Consider the following 24,093-nt stretch of genomic DNA (forward strand, 5'->3'; position numbering starts at 1 on the left):
GTCCGCGACCAGGCCCCATCGTCATCACGTGCAAGGCCGACATCGCTATCCTCTACGCCACGTGCGACGCCAACATCTACTCCACCAACCCACTTTCCCGCCGCCACAGCCCCTTCTCCTTCGGATCCAAGCCCTCCGCCTTCGCAGGCAGGTGCCTTCTCTCACTTCCGATGCCGGAGAGGAAGGTGATAACGCCGACGAGGAGGAGAACAAGGCGGAGGCGCCGGTCGTGGCTGCTCCCTGAGCCGAACCCCAACCTGAAGGGGACGGTCGGATTCAGAGACTTCTTCTCCGAAGACCGAAGCGGATCCCTACCAATATATAGAGTATGCAGTATCTATAGATGATATTAAAACCATCAACTAACCAAATCCCTCTCCACTCCTTGAACTGTGATCGCTACCACAACCTTGATCTCGACCAATCCAAGACCTTCCACCAACCCAATCTTGACCTCGAGTAACAGTGGAAAAAATAATAATTAAACTCGTCTTTTTTACTGTAATATTCAGTTTAATTTGCTCTTATTTGTGGTTTGAAGTGCAAGTAGTTGATAGAAATCTTTTCTTTTACATTCATTTAGCTATGTGTTTATTGATCATTTTATATGATCACTGATATATCTTTTTCCACTTTTTTTTTTTGTGTTGTTTAAGTTTCTTAAGTTCGAGCAAATGTGTAGTGTTTTAATTTTTTTAATTATGTAAATTGTGTCAGTTATTGTGTTATATGTGTAAATGACCTATTTATTAAACTGGTTGCACATATCATGTTGTGCTACTTGTTTAATAATAGAGTTATGTTTGTCTACCATTTTTTATTTGCTTAATAATTAGGTTATATTTATATTTTGGTGAAGTTGATCCAATCCAAACCTACTTAACTTGTCCCAATTGCTAATTGTATCTATTTCCTTCTCGTTAAACTTTTATTTATATCATTTTACTGTGATTTAGACTAATATAAAATTATTAACTTTTTCTTCCAAACTTAAATAGAGAAAGTGTAAATTACTGTAATACCCTAGAACATTAATAATCTCATTGCTTGAGTAAACATGAGTCTTCTACCAATATTTTTAAGATATTAAAATTTTTTATTCAATGATCATATGGTTAAAGGGAGACGCATGGTTAGATAATAATTAAAATATAAGAATCTCAGATAGGAGAAGATAAGAATAAAGATTGAAAATGTACAACAATAATTAGACAAAAGAAAAAGATGTGTGTGGGCTTTTAGTTTAGAAGGGCCCAGTTTGCTTGCGATCCAAGAGCATTGACGTTATGCATGACCCACTATCTCGCCAGTGGCTGGCCCAGATAAATATCTCACCAAATTGCACAATCACTGAAAACTATATATGCCCGTCGACATTAATTGACAGATTGCAAAGTTTCGTGTTGGCTTCAATCATTTCCATTTCTTATGCTTAATTTTCACACAGATAATGAAGTAACAAGAGAGACGAGAGAAATAGCATGCACCGAATTCATTTGAACATGGCCTTGGTTACATGCCTCTGAATAATAACAAATCTTCTCAAAAAACAATATAAAAAATCACCCCCACTCAATGAAGCTCTAAGAATTAAAAGAGCAATCACGTATTGGTAGTAATGCACTTGGATGCACCAAGTGGTCACACTCCGCGTTAATAGAGGGAATAGATAAAGTAGGCCGGCCGTGACATTCAAGAGGATCAAGAAGAAAAGAAATGGAGATCAATTCACATGCGTACGTATAATTCTCTTCTTCTAGCTTGTAGCTATCTAATTTATTTTCTTCTTAACGGCAAGCAAGCAGGGCATGCATCCAACATGAATTGCTACTAAAATAAATAATACTACTGGGCCGCGATGGTTCGGTTGGATGAAGAGGAGATAGCCCTCGGTGGTGGAGAGGAAGGCGGGTGGCGCGAGTTCGCGCGGTGGAGCCGGCACTTAAAGGAGCCGGCATGGGTGGCCGGCGCGCACACGCATTTGGGGCCAGCGCCGTGGCCGCAGCTGGAGTTGGGGGAACATGCACTACTCCTACTATGGCAGCTTTCCCGTGGCGACGGCGACGCCTTGTCTTCTTGTTGATGGTGATGGTGATGGTTGTGGAGGTAGGATTCCACCATAATCTCTTCGCCGGCGTCAACGTAGTTGGATGCCATTTCTGGTTTCAGAAAGAATTATTTTTCTTTCCCCGACGTCAGATCTGGATCTGAATTACCGAAACAACAAATCATTCACTCAGATCCATAACAGTATGAGAAAAAAGAAATTCAAGGAAATGGGCCAATGAGTTCATTTATTTGTCAAAGATATTAAAAAGAGAATTCCTTAATTGATGATTTATTTAGGTGAATTGAGGTTATGATCTCCCTTGTGAGGCAGGGATTAATGAAAAAGAATGAAAGACAAGGGAGAAGTCGAGAGACACGGCACATACCAGTAGTAAAGAAACTTAATTGAGGCGCCAAACTGCGTTAACCCATTGCTGCTGGGGGGGGTTCTGTTTATAGACCGAGCCCGGGCAGCCCGTTTCCAACCATCCCGGGATACCGACTCGCAGTCCCATCCCACCCCACGAAATGAAAACCATGGGCCCACAATGAAATAGTCCGCCGAATGACGCAAATGCCCTCCTCTTTCTTTACATAGATATCTATCTCCATTCTTCCGGCATTCTCCGGGAGAATGGAGGAAGTTAACCATCGCAAGAATTAAGGATAGCAAGGTAATCTAACATTTTTTTGTTCCACAAATGATGCTTAAAGTTATAGCCTCGGGTATTATCAAAAAAAAAAAAGTTACAGCCTCGGGTGTCGTAATAATAGGCAGCAATTGGTTTGTGGCGAAACCATTGGCTGGCGGTTGAGATATCAGGGTCATCCTGCTGGACCTGGGTACGTAGCGCACCCAGGAATAGGATTGATCGATTGCATATATCTGTTAGATCTGTTTAAAGGAAACCCGTAGGCCCAAGCCCACCGGATTGCTAACCGCCACAATAATCGTACAAGTATTATTAGGTGGCGAGGGGCCCATGCTATGCCCTTGGCTTCCCAAGAGATCAACATGTGCCACAGGGTGATCTGAGTAGCCATTTCGCACAAGAATTCTCTTTCCCTATGTCCAAGCATTGATTGCAGAACAATTTTATAACATGTTCGCGAAGCTTCTGTATGTTTATTCAAAAGCTAGCTTAAACTGGAAGATCAGAAGCTACGTACTTACTAGTATATTTGTATCTTTGTTCTTGAATCCTTCCATATCTACCGTATTGGTCCTCGTACTTCCAATCTTAATTCCCTGTAGTTAAGACTGACGAGACAAAGATAAACTACCACCTATGGATAAAGCATTACTTTTCTGGATCTGTATATGCTGGAGGGCGCCCTTGGTAACGTAACTTGGAAAAAAAAAGAAAAAAGAAAAGAAAAGAAACAATACACGTAGGAGAAGTACAAAATGTAAGGCCTCCTCCGGTGCCAGAATTCTCTCAGAGAGGAGAAAAGAAAGGAGAATACATGTAGGATTTAGTGGATTCATGGAGATGGATAGTGTCGTATAACACCGTGTTAACAACATTTGAATACGTGGGCCTAGAACGACTCCAACAGCCAAGTCCATCATTAAGTAAGATTTGGCGCATACCCGATATTTCATTCTTGGGTTCATATCAGCCCAAAAACAAGAGCCCGGCCCACTGTAGTAGTAGTTTGGTTCTCTTCTCTTCGTTGTCTAATTTTTTCAGTAAAATATTAGACAATTGGCTTAATTTCTAAGCTCGATAAATCGACAAAAACAAGGAACTTTTTTGGCTCGATTCTTTAAGAGAATCGCTTCAATAACTTGTGAGCTATTCCTATTGTTATAATAAGGTGTAACCTGCATCTTAGATACAAGCCAAGCCTCCCGGGTGGATTCCCAAAAGGACATTTGAGCGACCCTACATACAAGACCGAGTTCGACGACAACTAAATACAACGTACTATCAGAATATTGACTATTCGGCTGCTAATATATACAAGAATAGAAAGAAACCGTAGTATCAGATATTTGAGCAGCTCCTACGATCATCTCTTTCTATTCAATCGTTGATTTCTAAAAGTATTTTAAGTGCAACCTTATAACCCATGTCTTATGCATGTCTGCCGCAAAATATATCTAAATATTGATATCAAGGGAAGCAACTACGTATGCGGAAGCAGCGCAACAGCTTAATTAAGCGAGGCAATTAGTCCTTTGATTTGCTGTCTATCTTATCTCTTCGTTTTTTTTTTCTTGGAATTCATAAAGAGCTAAAAACTCGGCTAGTTACATTCCGTGCTGTGAAAGCATAAAACAAATTTAAACTCAAAAATTATAAAAGCCACCTAAAAAAAAATGCATTGATGTTTTCTTTCTGTGCTGGCCAACCATTCGACAGCTACGTCTCCCCGTTAAAGGGTACGCTGACATTATTTGATCAATATGACGCAAAGGCTGAGCTAAGAAAAATAAAAGTTTGCTGCTTGACTCTGTCAACGAGTAAATAATGTAAAGGAGCATGTTTCATTATTTTTGTAATTTATCCATGTCACCATCTCTGGTTGGGTAGGCTTAGCCAGACTTTGGAGACATGTGGCTCATGTCTTGTGCCCAAGTTGGATACGACAGCGTCACTCAGCAGGGAGTGGAGGCAGCCCAAAAGTGAAGATGGTTTTAAATTTCGTATGCCCCTGAAATCTGAATAGGACGGTCTTCCTATCCTACTTATCTATCATTAGATAAATGTGAGTTAATCCTTTTGTTCGACTACCAAAGAAGGAATCGTTTTTAGTGTCTACCGGCCCTCGGGCTTCTTCCACTGCTACCACCAGAGAAAAGGAGGGAAGAGCGAAGGATACGGCGGGCATGGTGGTGTATATATATATATATTTTGGTGAATGTTTGATTATAATCGGTCAGAAATTAGGTTAAAAAGGACCTCGCAGGCGCTGACGCATGATGGCCCATCTTCATCAACTTATATACCACTATCCCGTCTATCTTTCTTCGTCTCCTTCTCGTCTTTCTCGCTCTCTCCTGCGCTCTTACTACTACTCCTCTCATTCTTCCCCTGCGCGGCTCTCTCACCCTCTTCTGACGAGCTCCGGTTGCCGAGCGATGGGGACGAACGATGCGGCCGAGTCGTCATCGCGGCGGAGCATTGCGACCTCCGACAACCTCCGGCACGTGGAGTCGATGGCCGAGCTGCCGTCTGGCGCTGGGAGAATCTCCCATCTCAACGCCGTCGTCCTCGGCGAGTCCCTCGCCTCCGAGGAGAACGACCTCGTCTTCCCCAGCCACGACTTCTCCCAGCAAGCCCTCGTCTCCTCCCCCGTGCAGGTCCGCTATCATTCGATCCACCCAAAGATATAATTCTTTTTTCTTCCTCTCTCTTTCTTGCTTTCGCCGCCATTTGTCTTGTTTAGTATTATATTACTTATTAGCAACTTTGATCCATGCCTATGCCAACACTTTTGCTAACTCGAATATAGATAAGTGAAAAAAAAACGAAATAGGTCTATTTTTTGTATATTTTTTTCGGGACACAAATGGTAACTTTTTCCCTTTCGGGTTAACGATGAATCCACGATAGACGACAGAAAGGAAGGATGTTTGAATTAGTTTCGCCTCTAATACTATCTCTTGAATCAGTATCACAAAATGTATAAGAGGTCGATAGAGGATCCTGCGGGTTTCTGGTCGGAGATTGCCAGCAGTTTCTACTGGAAAGAGAAATGGGATCCGGAGGTCTATACAGAGAATATTGATGTGACCAAGGGGACTGTTCAGATTGAGGTTAGTTCATTTATCAGTCTGTTAGTGTAGTAGCTGCATCAGAGTTTGATCTTCCTCTTCTGCTGTTGTAATTCAATAGTGGTTCAAAGGAGCCAGCACAAATATATGTTACAATGCTCTGGATCGAAATATCGAGGCAGGAAATGGGGAGAAAGTTGCTCTGTATTGGGAAGGGAATGACCCGGGTCAAGACGGTCAGTTGACCTACACCCAACTGTTGGACAAGGTTTGCCAGGTACACCTCTACTAATCTATCATCTGATCCTAGTTTGAGACGTCAAAAGGCATGATCTATGCTAATGTGTCTTCAAATCTTCTACTACAGCTCGCCAATTATTTGAAGCATGTCGGTGTAGGGAAGGGGGATGCTGTGGTGATCTACTTGCCTATGTTGATGGAACTGCCAATTTCCATGTTGGCATGTGCACGCATTGGTGCTGTCCACTCGGTAATGTCCAACCGACAAAGTCAGGTTCATAAATGGATGATGTGATGATTTTCTTCAGTTTTGTTCAGGTTGTGTTTGCTGGGTTCTCTGCAGAGGCACTTGCCCAAAGGATCATAGATTGTAAACCGAAAGTCGTGATCACTTGCAATGGCGTACGAAGAGGCTCAAAAGTCCTCCATCTCAAGGAGATTGTGGATGCTGCTCTGGTTGAATGTGCCAATAACGACATACTTGTAGGTATGCAGTAAGAACTTCATGAGAGATAAGATTCTGCATAGTGATAACATGTGTATAACATTATTGTTCCTTGGTGCATTTTCTATTCATCAACTGTGCTCACCTTTTGAGAGATTGAAATAAGATGATTGTCAGCATCTATATTAGGATGTTGACTTCATATCAAACGACTTATCCTTTCCTTACTTTCATGACATCAAATTTCTGATAGTCTAGTACAGTATGTGTGATATATTAACTATTAAGATCTTTCTTTTCTTGGTCATATCTGTACTTCTGCATCGAAACACTTTTGTTTTTTTAATTCTGATACCTAGAAAGGTAATTCTTTCTTCATTGTCTTAGTTCATATTCACTCTCTATATTATTGAAGCAGGTATCTGTTTGACGTATGAAAACAAATCAGTCATGAAGAGAGAAGCTACAGAATGGCAGGATGGAAGAGATGTTTGGTGGCAGGTTGGTCTACTTTTTTGCTCAGGCACTGGTATCTCTATACTTGTTCCTTTGCAGTTCTTTAGTAGGATGGATTAAAGTGTATCTGTTTTGTGCTAAAGTTTGTCCTGAATTACTGAATGCTCATCTCATTTATTTATCATGGTAAGTGAGTAGATGCTAATACTTTGTGTGAGGTTGTCTCTCAGGATGTTGTCCCTAATTTCCTAACCACATGTGAGGTCGAATGGATTGATGCAGAAGATCCACTGTTTCTTCTTTATACAAGTGGCAGCACTGGGAAACCTAAGGTTGATCACCTTAAACTCGTTTAAATTGTTGCCAGCATCTTTTTGGGCCAAAAGATTATCATTTGATTTTTTTTTATGAAGGGCGTTCTGCATACAACTGGGGGATATATGGTATACAGTGCAACAACATTTAAATATGCTTTTGACTACAAGCCATCAGATGTCTACTGGTATATGTCGGGTTATTAATTTCCTTCTTTTAGGTGCTGTGTTTGCAAAGTTTGGTCATCTGATAACATCCTTGTTGCCCTTTTCTTTCTGACATCAGGTGCACTGCTGACTGTGGGTGGATCACTGGGCATAGCTATGTTACATATGGCCCTCTTCTGAACGGGGCAACTGTTGTGGTTTTTGAAGGGGTAACTATCTATGATCTTTAATGCATCGTAAATGTAGGAAATGAATATCTTTATTCTTGACCTCTTCATAGTTATACTGACCTAGATAACTTAATGTTTCTGCATTGGTGGTAGAAAACTGGTCCATGTTCTAGTATAGCTGATTTTGAGAGAACCATCACTTGTTATTAGTAATGAAAATACTATTAAATTTTATATAATGGTAATCTTCGCAAGTTATCATATTTTGCTCCCGTCTTTATTTAAAAGTTACTACTTACTAGTTTCTACCACCAGATAGTCATCTGAACATCGTTTCATTTATGACTCCATGCTATACTACTAGTCTTTATTTTTGTGCTCATCGATAGCAGAAGACACATCGGTATATCTTACAGCATGCAAAAGTTACTTGCGAATCATTAATACTTGTTATACTCTCATTTTCAAGGTACTCTAGGCTTGTGCCCAGAGAAATTGTCATCTTTACAGTACTTGTGTACAACATTTTTCAGGCCCCAAACTACCCAGATCCTGGTCGTTGTTGGGACATTGTCGATAAGTACAAAGTAACAATATTCTATACTGCTCCTACACTGATTCGTTCCCTCATGCGCGATGGTGATGAGGTATGTGATTTATTGGGATATGAAATAGCTTTCTGGCTTTCTCGAGTATGTGTATCGTTAACTTTCATTATATTCTATGTTCATCTTGAATCTCTCATGCAGTATGTTACTCGCCACTCCCGTAAATCTCTACGTGTTCTAGGAAGTGTAGGGGAGCCCATTAATCCTAGTGCATGGAGGTCATACAAATTCTCCAAGGATTTATTTATGCATTACTAGATCTAATACTTTCACTAGAAATGATTTTTGAGATCTCGTCATATGCTCTGTAGGTGGTTTTTCAATGTTGTTGGGGACTCTCGATGCCCAATATCAGATACATGGTGGCAAACTGAGTCTGGTGGCTTTATGGTAAACTCTCATCTTTTCAACAATATTTATTTTCTTATTGAAATGTTTAAGTGGCCTGCTGTTTTCTGATATTCAAGTTGGAAAGCAAAATTGCCTACTCCTCTCTGGTCCTTCATATATTTTATCAGCATAATTTTTGTTCTTATGTGTTTGCTGCAGATAACACCTTTACCTGGAGCATGGCCACAGAAGCCTGGTTCTGCCACCTTTCCATTCTTCGGGGTTCATGTATGTTATGACATGACTTGAACGAGTAAAATAGGTTTTGGACTAGAATCCTGTTCTGTTCTATTACTAAGCATGCACAAAAATTACAGCCAGTCATTGTTGATGAGAAAGGGAATGAGATAGAAGGCGAATGCAAAGGGTATCTTTGCATCAAGAAGTCATGGCCTGGGGCTTTTCGAACACTTTATGGTGATCATGAAAGATATGAGACCACATACTTCAAACCATTCCCTGGCTATTATTTCACTGGTGATGGCTGCAGCAGGTAATTCTATTTCAGAATTTGACCAATACAGTTTCCATCTCTATCCAGTGTATGTTATAAGTTATAACAATTCAGTCAATTGGACAATATGATTGGCCCTTCATCATCTAGATTCTACATTGCACGGATGGTTATGCTCTGCTATTTGTGTTGATAACTCAGGGACAAAGATGGTTACCATTGGATAACTGGAAGGGTTGACGATGTTATAAATGTCAGGTATCTTAAATGTGCTTGCTAATCTTCCATTTTGATACTTACTGGCAGCTTGCTTCAATGAGACAATCCTCCTCCATCTAAACTTGGATATTCTCATATATATGTAGGATTTGTTATTTTAACTGTCTTAATGTGTTTGCAGTGGACACCGGATTGGGACAGCAGAAGTAGAATCAGCCCTTGTTTCACATCCCCTGTGTGCAGAGGCTGCTGTTGTTGGTGTTGAGCACGAAGTACAACTCTGCCTCTTCTCCATTTCATTACTTTCGTATTATATGACCCTCAGTTAACAAGCTTTATTTTCCCCAGGTTAAAGGGCAGGGAATATATGCTTTTGTTACTTTGGTGGACGGTGTTTCTTACAGTGAAGAACTCCGGAAGAGCTTCATATTAGCAGTTCGCAACCAGGTAGTTTTTCTCTTAAATGGTATTTGGCATTTTTGTTGCAGTGGTCGACCCTTCATTCATTTGTTTTTCTTTTTCCCTTTTCTGCCTTCGCTTTTGGCCTCTAAAATGCATAGTTCAGTATTCCAATTCCCTTGTTGCACATTTCCTCAAACTATTGGTGAACAATCTACATCACATCTTAGGTTGGCAAGTACTATCCTTCATAATTTGCATCCTTTAACATTGATACCTTTTTGTTATCATGCGTGCCTGTTGTGAATCAAACAACCTAAGCCATTCAAGCCAGAATTGATATACTGTTAAACATTCCTGTAGGGGTTAACAATTACATTACACAGCAGTTTTCTCTCTCTACCTTAATAGTTGCAAACATACTATACATGGTCATATCTATTTCACCTATTGTATGTCATGATGAGGTAAGAAAGTAATTATTCTGTGGCAGCTGTGACTGCCAATCTCAAGTGATTCTACACTAGCTCTTATTTCTGTTTTTCTTTATTTAGTAAGATCAAGTGCTAGGCTCTCATATTCTTGCAAAAGGAGGTCCTTTTTGTGTGGAGTTGGTGTGCATGCCTAAGACTTCATGCATGCAGTGGTAGCAACACTTCTAGAAATAGCAACAGATATTACCCTGTCCTAAGACAAGTTGTAGTTTCATACCACAACTTGAAATCCCAGTGGTAACGGCATCGGCTAAATGTGCTTCTGACTCTAGATAGGTTATTGCATCTCCAATATCTGGCAACATAAGTTCTTGGTGAAAAGATAACTTACTTGATCCCTGCTTTCTGTCACTTGATATAGTATCTGTCTCCAGAAATACCCAAATATCACATTTCTTTAAGGTTGTTATATTGGATGCAATCATGAGCAGATCCATTTGTTCTGATAAGGTTAGAATTGGATTTTTCAGATTGGTGCATTTGCTGCTCCGGACAAAATTCACTGGGCACCTGGACTGCCTAAAACAAGGAGTGGGAAGATAATGAGGAGAATATTAAGGAAAATTGCCTCCAGGCAGCTGGATGAACTAGGAGATACAAGTACTCTTGCTGATCCTAATGTTGTGGACCAGCTGATTGCACTTATTGACAGCTAGCATTAGATTGCAAGAACTATAGATAACTCTCATATATTTAAGTAAGGTGCGGAAGAACCATGTATGTAAAAGTGCATCTTTCCCTTGTTTATGAGATTCAGCATCCTACTAGTACAAATAGCGGCTTGATCAACTGTTTGATACCTCAAGTTGCCATCTTACAATATTATCAATTCGATACTATGTCTACAACAAATGGGGAGACATTCACAGTACCATTAAGAAAGGAGTTTTGACTACCTTTGATGTATCAATAAACATTTTTGGTTCCTGATGTTCATTTGGTCATGTATTGAATGTTTTGTGTTCTCCAGCCTGTGTTTAATACCTCCATGCGTTCAAATTCAGCATCCTTCTATCCTGTCTCACATTATTCTGAGTTTACATGATTATGTCCTGAATCAGAATATTCTAGTTTATTTAGTTCATTTTTTTTAATACCATACATTCCATTTCTAGAGAAGAGAGATTCCTGAAAGTATTATACACGTGTCGTCTTATGTTGGCGTGTCTGTCAGATCAGATCACAAGATATTCAGATCTACCTGCTTCTAACGAACGTATTCCAGTGGCATTTCCCCTAGTGCAAATATGGTAAATATTATAAAGGAGGCTGTGCAAGCGCATTTATATGTAGGGTGAAAATTTCAGAATATGAGGTTGCCTTTTAAGCTAGCCTAGTAGTTTTTAGGCAATCAGACACTCATCATTTTGGAGGGTAAGTGCATGAGGGAATAGAAAATACAAAGGCGGATCTTTAAATCGATCTAAAATTATTTAAAGAACATATGCTTATGTGAGATGACTTGCCATGGGGATCATCCCTTTGTCAAAATCCTGCGGGAGGGAGCGGTCTCCCAGAAAGAGATATACTTCCCCTGCTCTACACTCTTCCCTCACCCTCTGATCAATATCCCGCAGATAATTCCACCATCCGTGAGCTAGCTTTAGTAAAGCCTGTCACATCCTTCTGATTAGCTTAGCTGTGAAGGATGCAGCAGAGAGCAAGCGGAAGCTTCGACGCCGAGATGATCTCCTTTGCAAGTCCTACTATATTCTCCCCGTCTGAGCACATATATAAATGGCAGGAAACAAGGACTATTAATTCATTAGCTCTGATATCTCTATAGTTTCGGTGTAAAATTGGAATGGCCGGCGGGGAGCAAAGCTGGGTGATAGAGACCGAGAAGAGGCTCAAGGACTTGGATCCTTCTTTGGAGCTTGAGCTTTGGAGCAAGCACTCGATCTACAGGTTGCCGGCGTGCATCAAAGATCTCAACAGCAAGGCGTACAGGCCTCAGATCGTGTCTTTCGGCCCATTCCACCACGGGGAGACCCAGCTAAGACCCATGGAGGAGCACAAGCACAGGGCACTCCTCCACTTCCTGAGGAGGGCCAAGAAGCCCTTGGAGGAGTTCGTGATTGGGATGGAGGAGGTGGTGGGGCAGCTGCAGGACGCGTACGAGAATTTGGACGAGGATTGGAGAGTACACAAGGATCGATTCCTGCAGCTGATGATCGTGGACGGTTGCTTCATGATGGAGGTCATGCGCGTCGCCAATGGGGGCCAAAGCGACTACGCCAGCAACGATCCCATCTTTAGCACTCACGGCATTCTCTACACCGTCTCCTACATCAAGCGGGATATGCTCATGATTGAGAACCAGCTCCCTCTTCTCGTCCTCGACAAGCTAAACGCGGTCGAGACCGGCAAATTCAAGGTACTATTAATTCCTATTCAAATTAATTTGATCCACTAATTAATATTGGAATTAATAATGTAGGACGAGGACCATATCAACAAGATGGTGCTCAGGTTCCTGGCGGCGAGTCCGATAGCGGCCCGGACGTCTATTGGAGGCCTAGGCCTCCACCCTCTTGACGTGTTCCGCAAGAGCATGCTCCAAGGTCAGTACCCGTCCTCCCGCCACGGCCACTCGGAGCCGGCGTCCAACGAGATCATCCGGTCAGCCTTGGAGCTGTACGAGGCGGGCATCCGATTCAAGAAGAGCAAGTCCAACAGCCTCCGCGACATCCGCTTCCGCCACGGCGTCCTCCATCTCCCGGTCATCGTGGTCGACGATGCCACCGAGTTCCTGTTCCTCAACCTCATGGCCTTCGAGCGCCTCCACGTCGGCGCCGGCAACGAGGTAACGTCCTACGTGTTCTTCATGGACAACATCATCGACTCGGCCAAGGACGTCAGCTTGCTCAACTCCAACGGGATCATCCAGAACGCGGTGGGGAGCGACAAGGCCGTGGCCAAGCTGTTCAACGGCCTATCGAAGGACGTGGCATTAGATCCGGAGAGCTCGTTGGACGATGTGCACCGGATGGTGAACGCCTACTGCCGCAAGCCATGGAACATGTGGAGGGCCAACCTCATCCACACCTACTTCAGGAGCCCATGGGCGTTCCTCTCCCTCGCCGCCGCCATCTTCCTGCTCGTCATGACCATCTTGCAGACCATCTATACTGTTATCCCCTACTACCAAGGCCAATCTCCTCCACCATCGCCGCCGACAGCTCCATCTCCGCAATGATTGGTTCTTTTTGTGTTCTTGAAAATTTAGTTTATTATATGATTGTTTCGGCTTGCACTTTTTCATGGTGGGCATGAGTGAGTGATTGTTACATGGGAAATGTTTGTTTGGTTTTTCCTAAATAAATATATTTTCTAAATACTTGTGTTGAAAATTAGTGTTTTATTTGCTTATATTTTTGTCATTATTTTCTCATCTAATTGATGTCTTACTGCTAAGATCATTTTGATATTTCACTTATTAAGCAGGAGCACCTTGGGGATAGCAAGTATATATTTATAGTGGTCTTATTTAGTTACGTAAGGGTATACGAGAGAACTGAGAGAGCCTTTAAACTATATTTTTCATTAGTCTTATTTTATAAAGTAAGAGAAGGAAAGAATAGAGGTGCTTAAATAAAAAATATATTTATTACATAATTTTAATATTTTAATATTTAAATTAACTTAAAAATAATTTAATATTAAACTTATTTTAAAAGTCTCCATAAACATTTATAAGGCAAAGTTGAAATTATTTGGAGCCGGGCTGCACCAAATTTGGAATCCCATTGGGGGTCCAAATTTAGAGATTTAGAGATTTAGAGTACGATTGCAACGCTCCTAGTTAACTTAGTTGGGAGGGATTTTTATTTCCTTTGCACCCATAGAGGTAGACCTTAAGGATAAGGTATCCCACATTTTCCTCAAATAGAATAATTTTGGCTTAGACACACGCAGAGAGAGAGAGAGAGAGAGAGAGAGAGAGAGAGAGAGAGAGAGAGAGAGAGAGAGAGAGAGAGAGAGAGAGAGAGAGAGAGAGAGAGAGAGATCAGCAAATTTATATCTACTTGCTACTCATTAAACCACTACCATACAATACAAGTTGGAAGAGCAATGTTGCAGCTCACTCCCTCTTCGTCCCAAAGGTTCAGCAAAGCTATTTTTTGATGAGAAAACTCGTCACTCACAGCACTTGATATAAGCTAGCGGCTGCATTCCCCACCAAAATTTGAAGACCAATCTCAGATCCCAATGACCTTCAGCTGTTTAGAATCAACAAGAATAGGACAAATCAAACCAAATAAACAAACATTTGTCTCAGCTTCTAGATAGGAGAATAAGGAACAGGAAGCTCACGAGATTGTTTTGAGGCTCCTTCCAGTAGAATCCCTGGATAAAGACCGGCAAGACGTTGCACGCCACTAGAATAAAGATCATCAATGCATGCATTCCCATCCACTCCATGGCAAAGGTTAGTCTCCTATAGCCATACACATCAACCTGCCAAGAGAAATTAATCCACAAGGTTGAGGACTTTAATGTTTAGGAGATATAAGACAATGTAGATGGCTCATAGAATTTAGAGATCTCACCAGCACATATATTCCAGCGAATAGGAGCCCAGCTGCACCAGCGGTGACACAAGTGTAGCTTAACGTGTACAATGGCTTGTTCATATGGATTCCTATCACAAGAGAAGAGGTAAATATATTAGTGCTTGCGATTAACTAGAGTGTAATCCATTTGAGATGAATACACAAGCCAGTTTGTTTACCGAAGAAATCAAGTGAAAAGGCCGCAGCTAACAGGCAAAAGGAAGAAATCATCCATTGGAAGATCCTGTCTCCATGATCCTGTAATCCAAACAATAAGGTTTAAGATTCCATTGGATAAGATATTTCCTAAGGTGAAGGTTAAATATAAAACCGTGAAGATTATTATCGTACCTTAAAATGTACAATAACATGCCCAAACTGCAGCCCAATCAAGCAAGTCACTATCGCCATCATGGAGCTGCAATGGTAACACAGAATGTCAGTATAGATAGAAGACATTTGTTGAAAGTTTAAAGCTGGTATGATGCTGATATATATATATATATATATATATATATATATAGAACGAAGAAAGGACCTAAGGAGCCCCTCAGGATCAAAAGGAGCTTGACACCATGATTGAGCACCAGGAGGAAGGGGCCCATTTTGTGGTGAATTTTTGCTGCATTGCTGTAGGGACAGAACACCTAGCTGTTACGATATAGGAAAAGGGTGACAAAAGGTATGACTCAATTATGCATGTAAGAACCTTTGTCCTTTGATAGACTGGGTGTTTATAGAGATGCTGGAGGCCTAGAAATTTGCGATCAATCATACCAACAGCATTGCAACCAGGTCTCGTATCGCCCCTCACTCCACATTTCACCTGGCGAATATTATATATGCAGATATTAACAATTGAAAACTGAACCTTCATTTGAACAGGAAAATAATAAAATTCCAAATTGAAATTAGTATTGCTACCAAGATATAAAAGCATTTCATAAGTTTCAAAAAGTTATGCAACACAAATTTATGAAAGCAAGCAGATTTCTCAATGTCCAAGACAAAAAGACCATCCAATTCAAAAAAAAAAAAAAGCATAAGATAGCACTTACAAAGAAGGATTCCCCTGCGGAGCCCGAGTCCAGCAACTTGTACTCCCAATCCGGCACATACAAGCCATATAAGAGGACCATGTAGGTCATCGTGACAATGAAACCCATAAATCTAACAAGAAATAATAGGGATGAAGTAAGAAATTCATGAAAATTAAGAGAATGACCTAAAATTAAAAAATAAAATAAATGGAACTGTCGACCAGTCTACATAAAAGCTTTAAAGTAAGTCACGGTACTCACAATTGGAACTTGTATCTCCTTAGCAAACCATATCCAGAATCTACATCACCATCACTTCTTAGCCAAATTTCACAAATTGCTACCAACAAATAGGCTATTGCAATTCTCTGCATCATAATAAAATTTCAACTAGTAGATCATACCATGCATGGAAAATAGTCTTCAGGAAATAAAAGTTTAGTTCTCCGAACAATAAGAAATAGCACATGCATCAACAATGGATGGCCATCTGCTTCAAGCAGCAGAAGATGATAATCATATAATCACCTCTTCTCAGGAAAGAAGATAAAAATAATTATAGATGTTTCAGAAGAAACAATTAGTCAATTATTCAATTGCATGCTTCGTTCTATCTATAAAATCACATCTTTCACAGTATTAAATTAGTTGAAGCGATTCGTACTTAAAATTAACCATCAGTGTAGTAACGAGATGAAAACAATTGCAGGAAAGTACCTGCAGTACACCCATTAACCGTATACTTGAAATATCAACTCCATAAGTTAAATTATGGATACCATGAAAGAAGCCACCTTGTCAAAGAACAAATTCAGATTAGAAAGCAGAGCACTGGAATGAACAGATTCTTCTTAATAAACAGTAAATAGTAGAAAATCAGGTACCTTGGAGAACTAGGCCTAAAACAAAAAGCTTCACTGCCCTAAGTGTAGCCTTCTTAGTTGCCGCAATCCTGTTTGGTACTCTCTGTGCACAACGTGAACAATAGCTATGGTCAATATCTATTCTCCAAGGGTCAAATGTCACCACAATACATCAGAGATCATACTTCTAAAAATTTAGACAATGATGTATATATTCAAGATACTTCCCTTACTACCGTGACGATCTATGCAAAATAACAAGTCCCAAAATAATGCTACATGATTCGTCCATTAATTTGCTAAGCTTACCTTGTATGCCAGTGCCAAAGAAACTCCAACTATAAATAGGAAAAATGGCATGACGAAATCAGCTAGGTTTACACCATCCCAGGGAGAATGACTTATTGAGGGAAGAAATGCTCCGGCATTATCAACAAGGATCATTAGCTGCAAACAAGGATATGTAGGAGGGAAATGCACACAGAACAGTATGTTAGCAATTGTAGTTAGTACGATTTGCCAACAGATAATAATGTACATGAAGAACATGACTCTGTAAAGACATCAAACTCCATAAAGAAGATAGCATAATGGTAGAGTCCAACGAAAATCTTCCCTGTATAATATGCTCTGCATAGAAATTCAGCTGTCACAGGACAACACGAGAAGGACTAAAATCATGATACTGTAATACAAATTTCACATGTTACTCCTTCCAGAGTAAGGCAGTGTGCACTCCAGGTTTTTAGAGTCATGCATGTTTCTTCCATAAGGCTGTGTGCACTCTTATGTTTTGGGGAGTCATGCATATTTCCTCCAAAAGGCTTTTCAGATTCTTGATAAAATTTGTGGGCACATGTTTTTTATTTGTGTATAGATAGAAAAAAATTCAGCTAGCATGTAAAATCCAATCAACTTTTTTCCCATTTCCCAATTACAACAATAATATCAAATCCCCAACGGATTAGTACTTAGAGACGGTTAAAAGAGCTTATAGTATATGAGTGTTTCTGAGTTTGAATTACAAAAATATCGATTTAATTGTGACACCACTAAATTTTTTACTTCTCTAGAAAAACACTATGATATAAACAGTCAAAGAAATTCCGTTTCCATTGCTGGCCTTGACAGTATCCCGTCCTTTGGAACTTGGCTTCTTATTCTTTAAATAATTCACCTCTCATGTATTGTGATATAGGTTTCTCGTTTTTCTCCAGCATATAACCTCTATGCTTCGCTGAGATTGGTGCCAGGTATCCTCCCACCTCCGTATTATCTTAAACGGTACTGCCCAAAGCGCATGCATCTTCCATTTCATGGATCTCTCAAGGACGGAGTCGGGCAGTAGACCAGCTCCAGCAACGAGAGGTCTCACAACTCTCCCTCCTTAGTCCTTACCAAACGGAATTCCATCTTGCTTTTAACATTTAAAAAGGAAAGACGACGTTGTCCTCCTAAAGGAACCGAACAAGCCACACGTCTCACAGAATCACTTCACAAACTGAGAAAAGAAAAGAGAAGAAGAAGAAAGCAAAGAGAGCTAGACCAACCCCGTGACGTGCACCTAAACCCCTCGTGCAGGGTTAGCGAAAAACTTGTGCCACCTAGCTTGTTACTATGTTAATAGCAACTAAGCTTCAGATCTCCTCAACTGCCCCCACCCAAAAAGAAAGCTTTAGGTAAGGACACGACCACAAATCACAAGAGTTAAGAAGAAAAGAAAGCACTAATATGCCATTAACGAGTTTCCAAAGTATAACGTGGGGGAGGAATGATGTACGTGTTACCCAAAATAGAGAAAATGATCACTCATTAGGGTATTAAATAAAAATTATTAAAATACGTCTTGTCGTCAATTGTTATACGTCAATGTCATACGTAAAGTTAATTAAGAACATATTAAGAAGTCAGCTATTGGTGTAGATTGGTTAAAGCATCCAAAGAGACAGGTGCTCACGCATAAGATTATAACTTGTAACTGGAAGAGGAGATCGGAAATGTGGATTTATATCCTTATCAACCGACTCTAGTAGCCTATTTTTCTGGATAAAATTAAGAAGGCCTTCCCTTATTTCAAGAGATATTTCTTCCGAACAAACTCCGAAAGTTACGACGCGGTATCGATCAAATTAACAAGAATAGTTGTCCACCGCCTAAATTTGCTGCATCTATTGCAAGGAATATTTGTTGGACCACAACAGATATAGAAATGATCCGAAAAGTTCGATATGGCACAAAAATATATTATCAATTAACTATCCGTTCCAACAAAAAGCACGAAAGAGAGGGGAGGGTTTTTTTTCTTTTCTTTTCTTTTCTTTTTTTTAGAGAGAGAACAAGGGAAAAAAGAACCAAAAATAAGATCGAAAAAGATAGCCTTTTAAAGTACGGAGAACCTGGACTATTAGTAAACATCTCATCGGAGATGATCAAAATAAAGAATCAGAATACATAAATCATAGCGTAAAAGTCTAATGGAAATTAAAGGAAAAGAAAAACTAAGAAGAAATCCGATTGAGATTCACAATGCAGATAGATTAAAAGCGAGGCAGAAGTACGAGATTGTATGTATACATACCGCTACGGTGATCCCTCGGAAGACGTCGAGCGAGAGGAGACGTTGCCGCATCCTAGGCTGGGAGGAGGAGGTGTTGGAATTGTTAGGGTTGTAGGATCCCAAGAAATTGGCGGACTCGAGGTCCTTCTTATTATTAGTAATAATGAGGTCATCGTCGGTATTCTTGATGAATTGGTATGCCCCCATCCCTGCGAGACGATATATGGTACGGGAGGGAGGGATTTGGAGAGCACGAATCACCAGATCGAAGGAAGCCGCGCGCCGCATTGGAGTTGAAGTTGGAGTTGGAGTTGGAGTCTCTCTCTCTCTCTCTCTAGTACTTCCAGGACACGTTATAAGAAGAGGAGGAGTCCTGGAAGGAAGAAAGGAAGGAAGATGTTTATTCGAAGGTAAAGAGATCTCCTAGTGAGAGACGAATTTATATAAATCGACAAGGCGTCTCTTCTGCTTCCCCCTTCCTACTATACTCGCATCCTAACCGATCGTTTCGGTCTATTTTTGCTCTTGGTGGAGGAATGCGGCTTTCAATCTCTCTTTCCTCCTATTTATAGTGCACGGCGCAACAGAACTATATATACGCCCACGGCCTTTTAAATAAACAAAAAAGAAAAAAGCTATTATTATTATTATTATTAGCAGTAGTAGTGCTAGAATTTGGGGAACGATTATACTATAATTAACGTACAACATTTTCATATAAAAAATTACGTACAACATAGAGCAGAATGGACCCTGAATTTTTTTTAAGGATAAAAAGATAATAGTATCTATAAGGAACATATGACTATAGGTGGGGCCATTAGGGTTTATACAGATTCTAGGTAAGCCTATGAGTGATCGAGTTTGGCCGAGTGGACCCAGAGTTTTAAGCACTCAAGACTGAGTCAACCCAAGATCCAACTGAGTCGAACTTTGAGTTGACTAATTGGAACCTTTTTTTCCATCCAGAAGATCTCACATGTTGCGCTCCACGTGTCCAACGACAATATGTTCCAATCCTCGGAACCCAATTAATTGAGTTCGCGAATGGTAATGAGAGGGGACCCTCTCCGCCCGTAAAGCCAATTGGTGAGCTTTGGAGGAGGCATGAACTAGTGGGGTTGCTCTTCTTTATGAGTACTGCCATATGATAAGTTAGGAAAAGTGAAACCTTGGTATTGGATTCTATCATTTAAATATAAATAAACAAAATAAATAAATAAATATGTAATTATTCTATTAATTATATATATATATATATATATATATATATATATATATATATAACCACTAACTACTGACAGGCACACTTTTTACCATCCACTTGCCATCTTCATTGGTCATGAGATAATTAACAAGGACTAGTCCTCATTGGCTGGTACCTCTCAAGTAACTCCCTTTGTGCACGAGAGGATCAAGTTGGGTTTATATGCAGCCTCCCAGTTACAGGCCAAAAGGAGATCCTAGATCTTCTAGATTTTTTAGGTGCTTGCATTTGATTAATTGAGGTTAGGTCATCTTAATTGTCTCTTCATTCAACTAATAAATTGGTAGCCTGAGCAGCCTAATTAATTAGCAGCTGCCTCCAGTATATGAGTGTGCCTACCTTTGTTTGATCGGGTAGGAGAGTTCAAACATGCTTGTTGATTTCACTGGAATTTGGACTCTCTCCACACGTTTTTCTCAATAGCTGACACCATGCAATATATATATACATATAGGTAAATTATAAGAATGGTGTTAAAACTTGAATCCGTCAAATCATTCAAAAAGAAGAGCAAGTAGTGGGGGCCGGGTTTGTCCTTAATTTCCACTGGAACATGGCATATATATATATATATAATAATAATAATAAATATATACATATGAGCCAAACATTTGGGTAGGTATATATAGGTTCCCTTCAATTAATGATCGAGCAGCGCTGCCAATGGCTGTTTAATTACCTACCAAAAATCCGGCACGGAATGACTCATGAACGCATGTCTGTACGTACTAGCTATGACCCACTTTACGAATACTGTAACGAATGCTAAAAAGGTACTATGTTTTATCCAGATCTCCTATAATAATCGATTCCTCCCACGATACCAACGCATGCATATTTATTCTAGGAAGATGTTGACAGAAATTTGGTTTACATCTCGTTTAATATATTAACCTACATCTATTTTAGATCAGTCGAAGTATTTTTCCGTGAACTCTTATCTTCTTTAACAACCTGATCAGTTTAATTAACAGAAAGGGTCCATACCGAATCCCCACCATATTGGTTTGGTTTCCTTTGCACCACTAAAGACAAAAGATTTTATATTTAACTCGAATGTAAGCTATAGACATACGTTCTTCTTCTAATTATTATTATTATTATTATTATTATTATTATTATTATTATTATTGTTGTTGTTGTTGTTGTTGTTGTTATCAGTTTCATTAGATATCACTTTTGTCCGTTCTTTACAGTTTGTTCCGCAGATTTTAGTCTGAATAGATTGTCGGAAAGTGAGAAAAAAAAAATTTCATAGATCACTGTAAGTTCGGTTATCAAATCAATAATACCGAACCATGCAAGCACCTTGTTCGTCCAGTTTGGTATTAGATGAAAGCCAGGAAATGCTCAACTTGGCAACTAACATTTCAGCAGCCATTTTCCAACAATAATATATGTGGAGTAGTAGCCAAGAGGTTGCTGAAAACATGTATTTAACACGTATGTTTTCCAGGTTTCTGCAAGCAAGCAAGAATATATACAAATGATATATTGTTTTTATTATTTTATTTCCATCATAGCAAACTGTTCCCAGGTATAGGATTCCTTTCTTCTACTTTGCGTATGCCGCGGTGTAAGCAAGCTTTCGAGGGAAGGAAGATTGCAGAAACATTCTTCCCATTTTTCAAATAACCAATTAATTTGAAATCAGAGATTGCAAGAGAATTAAAGAAGTCACTATACATATTATATGTACGAATTAAATTAGAATGAAAGCACTCCCTATCGGTCTCATTTATCTGCTTCCTTCATATTTTCTTTAACATATAAATTAACACTACCATTCGATCACAATATAATACACGCGGTTTAATTTGATTATATATTACAACACGATATAAATCATAAATCAGAGAAAGCTGAACATCAGTTTGTATCTTCCTACTTTTAATATGTGTCCAACTGCCTCGTGTGCTTGAACGTAGAATATATATATATATATAAAATTTATCTGACTAATTTAATAATCTTACCTAATTTAATTTAGTCGATAGATACGACAAATAGCGATGAAAAGTAGGTTATCGTATATCCATCCATCATCACCCTTGCATTTATTAGCTAGCTAATGATATTATGAGCTAGGGGTTATATATATAAATATATACTCTTCTATATATCAACAATAGGACTTCACGCATGACGTTGCAGGTAGCGCATTACGAGCATTACTAGCTAACTTGGACATACATGCATACATGTGTAGTAGATGAAGGATTCTATTTTTCCTCTCGATTATGATGAAGGGAAATGGCAGGCCTAGCTAAGGAAAGCGTCAGCAGAATCAGTTTCCCTTTATCTCTGTCAAGCTTTAATTGGTACAGCTTACAAGAGGCCGCAGAGTTTTATCCTTCAGCTAGATTAGGGATACAAAGAAACGGGTTCTCTGTATATTTGAAAGTACCGATCTTAAGAAGTCCAAGCTAGAAAAAGGAGGGCAACGGGAAGAGATATGTGAGTTAGATATGTAACATGCATGCTTAATTATTAGATACGACGATCGAGCCCGAGAAGTACATATATATGATTTCAGAGGAAGGGAAATATAGCAACTCTCTCTCTCTCTCTCTCTCTCTCTCTCTCTGTGATGCTTTCTGTCTATCGATCTCACAAATTTTATACGTTTAATTATGACAAACTTATTTAGGCTTAGGCCGGCTTTAATTCCCTAGCCGCGCGTGCAATTAATTCAGATGGAGGGATACTTTTGCTTAATACTTGAGAACCGGCCTGATGCATGCATGCGTTGGGCTAAAGAACCTCTAACCCAGCTGCTGCCAGAAATATTTAGCTAGCTAGGTTGGATCAGGCAGGCAAGGCATACAATGAATAAGGCGACCACAGCGGCACGTATATGTAGGATGACCATATTAAAGCGTACAATCAATATACTCTAGGTGCTAATATATATATATATATATAATGAGAGAGTCTCCCGTTGATAAAGGATACGATAGAAATCAGATCAACATAGATATTCTGGCCGCTCATAAGGAAAGTGCACCTAAGCAAAATTATACAATGTTTAATTTATCTTTTATTATATTGTTCGTATAGCAGATTTCTATTTTTTTATTATTACTATTGTAATTATGTTGTATGTGTAAAAATAATGTAGTGAATTCTTTACGAACTGTTTTTGTTTAAATATTTCCATAAGCCAGGGGAGAACTAAATCAGACGGAGTCGGTAATTCCATGGATTTGTTGGTGTCTCATACGGATGACAGTGGCCGAGGAAATGTGACGGAAAGCAAAACTAATTAATTTGCTGTGTTGGACTAGGCGATTGAGTCTTAATCATCGATCTATGCATGCAATTAAGTCAGAGTACTCGCAAATAAGTAGTGCCTAAAAGTTATAATATAATGACAGTGAGACAGAAGGACTGCGACTACTACTATTAGTAGCGCCCGCGGAAGGTGGTCGCTCCACGTACGTTTGCATTGATGTCGGCTTAATTTGGCTTCCTCTCTTCGTGTTCACGCCACGCCCTTTTGCTAGTTCGCTTCCGTTTCGTGTGCGACTCTACTACTGCTAATTCCTTTTCACTTCTTCTTATTTATTCCGGCCTTTTGTTTGGAATTTAATTACACACACACACACACACACCCCGCGTCGTTCAGATTCAACTTTCACGCCTCAGCATAAAAAAGAGAAATAGAAAGAAAGAAATAG

The 24,093-nt window shown here is 39.7% G+C and overlaps 3 protein-coding genes and 1 long non-coding RNA gene across 4 annotated transcripts; 2 read left to right on the forward strand and 2 right to left on the reverse strand.

The window, feature by feature from the left end:
* Window positions 1–1,470: 1,470 nt before the first annotated feature.
* On the reverse strand, window positions 1,471–2,479 carry LOC140796540 (uncharacterized). Its single transcript, XR_012110461.1, has 2 exons — window positions 2,436–2,479; window positions 1,471–2,207 (listed from the first exon to the last, which is right to left on the reverse strand). It is a non-coding gene; the product is annotated as an uncharacterized lncRNA (long non-coding RNA).
* A 2,245-nt stretch (window positions 2,480–4,724) lies between these two features.
* On the forward strand, window positions 4,725–11,142 carry LOC140796514 (acetyl-coenzyme A synthetase, chloroplastic/glyoxysomal-like). The gene is made up of 18 exons (XM_073149560.1): window positions 4,725–5,359; window positions 5,672–5,815; window positions 5,895–6,050; window positions 6,141–6,263; window positions 6,332–6,500; window positions 6,877–6,959; window positions 7,145–7,246; window positions 7,328–7,416; window positions 7,515–7,605; window positions 8,100–8,213; window positions 8,316–8,392; window positions 8,486–8,564; window positions 8,724–8,792; window positions 8,882–9,057; window positions 9,220–9,276; window positions 9,419–9,509; window positions 9,586–9,684; window positions 10,601–11,142. Exons 1-18 carry the CDS (start codon window positions 4,976–4,978, stop codon window positions 10,784–10,786), a joined length of 2,289 nt encoding a protein of 762 aa, XP_073005661.1. The 5' UTR covers window positions 4,725–4,975; the 3' UTR covers window positions 10,787–11,142.
* Window positions 11,143–11,418: 276 nt separating this feature from the next.
* LOC140796515 (UPF0481 protein At3g47200-like) lies at window positions 11,419–13,483 on the forward strand. Its single transcript, XM_073149561.1, has 2 exons — window positions 11,419–12,507; window positions 12,571–13,483. The coding sequence occupies exons 1-2, from the start codon at window positions 11,935–11,937 to the stop codon at window positions 13,327–13,329; spliced, it is 1,332 nt and encodes a 443-aa protein (XP_073005662.1). The 5' UTR covers window positions 11,419–11,934; the 3' UTR covers window positions 13,330–13,483.
* A 656-nt stretch (window positions 13,484–14,139) lies between these two features.
* LOC140796590 (uncharacterized) lies at window positions 14,140–19,710 on the reverse strand. The gene is made up of 13 exons (XM_073149653.1): window positions 19,168–19,710; window positions 16,899–17,036; window positions 16,611–16,692; window positions 16,444–16,520; window positions 15,988–16,094; window positions 15,745–15,856; window positions 15,396–15,512; window positions 15,225–15,316; window positions 15,038–15,104; window positions 14,866–14,944; window positions 14,684–14,775; window positions 14,448–14,591; window positions 14,140–14,353 (listed from the first exon to the last, which is right to left on the reverse strand). Exons 1-13 carry the CDS (start codon window positions 19,432–19,434, stop codon window positions 14,333–14,335), a joined length of 1,395 nt encoding a protein of 464 aa, XP_073005754.1. The 5' UTR covers window positions 19,435–19,710; the 3' UTR covers window positions 14,140–14,332.
* Between the last annotated feature and the right edge of the window lie 4,383 nt (window positions 19,711–24,093).

The sequence above is a fragment of the Typha latifolia genome, chromosome 10, assembly GCF_019914945.1.
Source record: "Typha latifolia isolate L0001 chromosome 10, TyphaL0001v2, whole genome shotgun sequence".
Classification (NCBI taxonomy): Eukaryota; Viridiplantae; Streptophyta; class Magnoliopsida; order Poales; family Typhaceae; genus Typha; species Typha latifolia.

What these genes read in the sequence shown, in the direction of transcription:
- LOC140796515 (XM_073149561.1), top strand. Translation starts at nt 11,935, where the DNA reads ATGGCCGGCGGGGAGCAAAGCTGGGTGATAGAGACCGAGAAGAGGCTC. An exon ending in TCGAGACCGGCAAATTCAAG is followed by an intron (nt 12,508 to 12,570) that starts GTACTATTAATT and finishes TTAATAATGTAG; the next exon opens with GACGAGGACCATATCAACAA.
- LOC140796590 (XM_073149653.1), bottom strand. Translation starts at nt 19,434, where the DNA reads ATGCGGCGCGCGGCTTCCTTCGATCTGGTGATTCGTGCTCTCCAAATC. An exon ending in GGTTAATGGGTGTACTGCAG is followed by an intron (nt 16,095 to 16,443) that starts GTACTTTCCTGC and finishes ATTATGATGCAG; the next exon opens with AGAATTGCAATAGCCTATTT. An exon ending in ATGTTATTGTACATTTTAAG is followed by an intron (nt 14,945 to 15,037) that starts GTACGATAATAA and finishes TTTGGATTACAG; the next exon opens with GATCATGGAGACAGGATCTT.
- LOC140796514 (XM_073149560.1), top strand. Translation starts at nt 4,976, where the DNA reads ATGATGGCCCATCTTCATCAACTTATATACCACTATCCCGTCTATCTT. An exon ending in AGGGGACTGTTCAGATTGAG is followed by an intron (nt 5,816 to 5,894) that starts GTTAGTTCATTT and finishes GTAATTCAATAG; the next exon opens with TGGTTCAAAGGAGCCAGCAC. An exon ending in CAATAACGACATACTTGTAG is followed by an intron (nt 6,501 to 6,876) that starts GTATGCAGTAAG and finishes TTATTGAAGCAG; the next exon opens with GTATCTGTTTGACGTATGAA.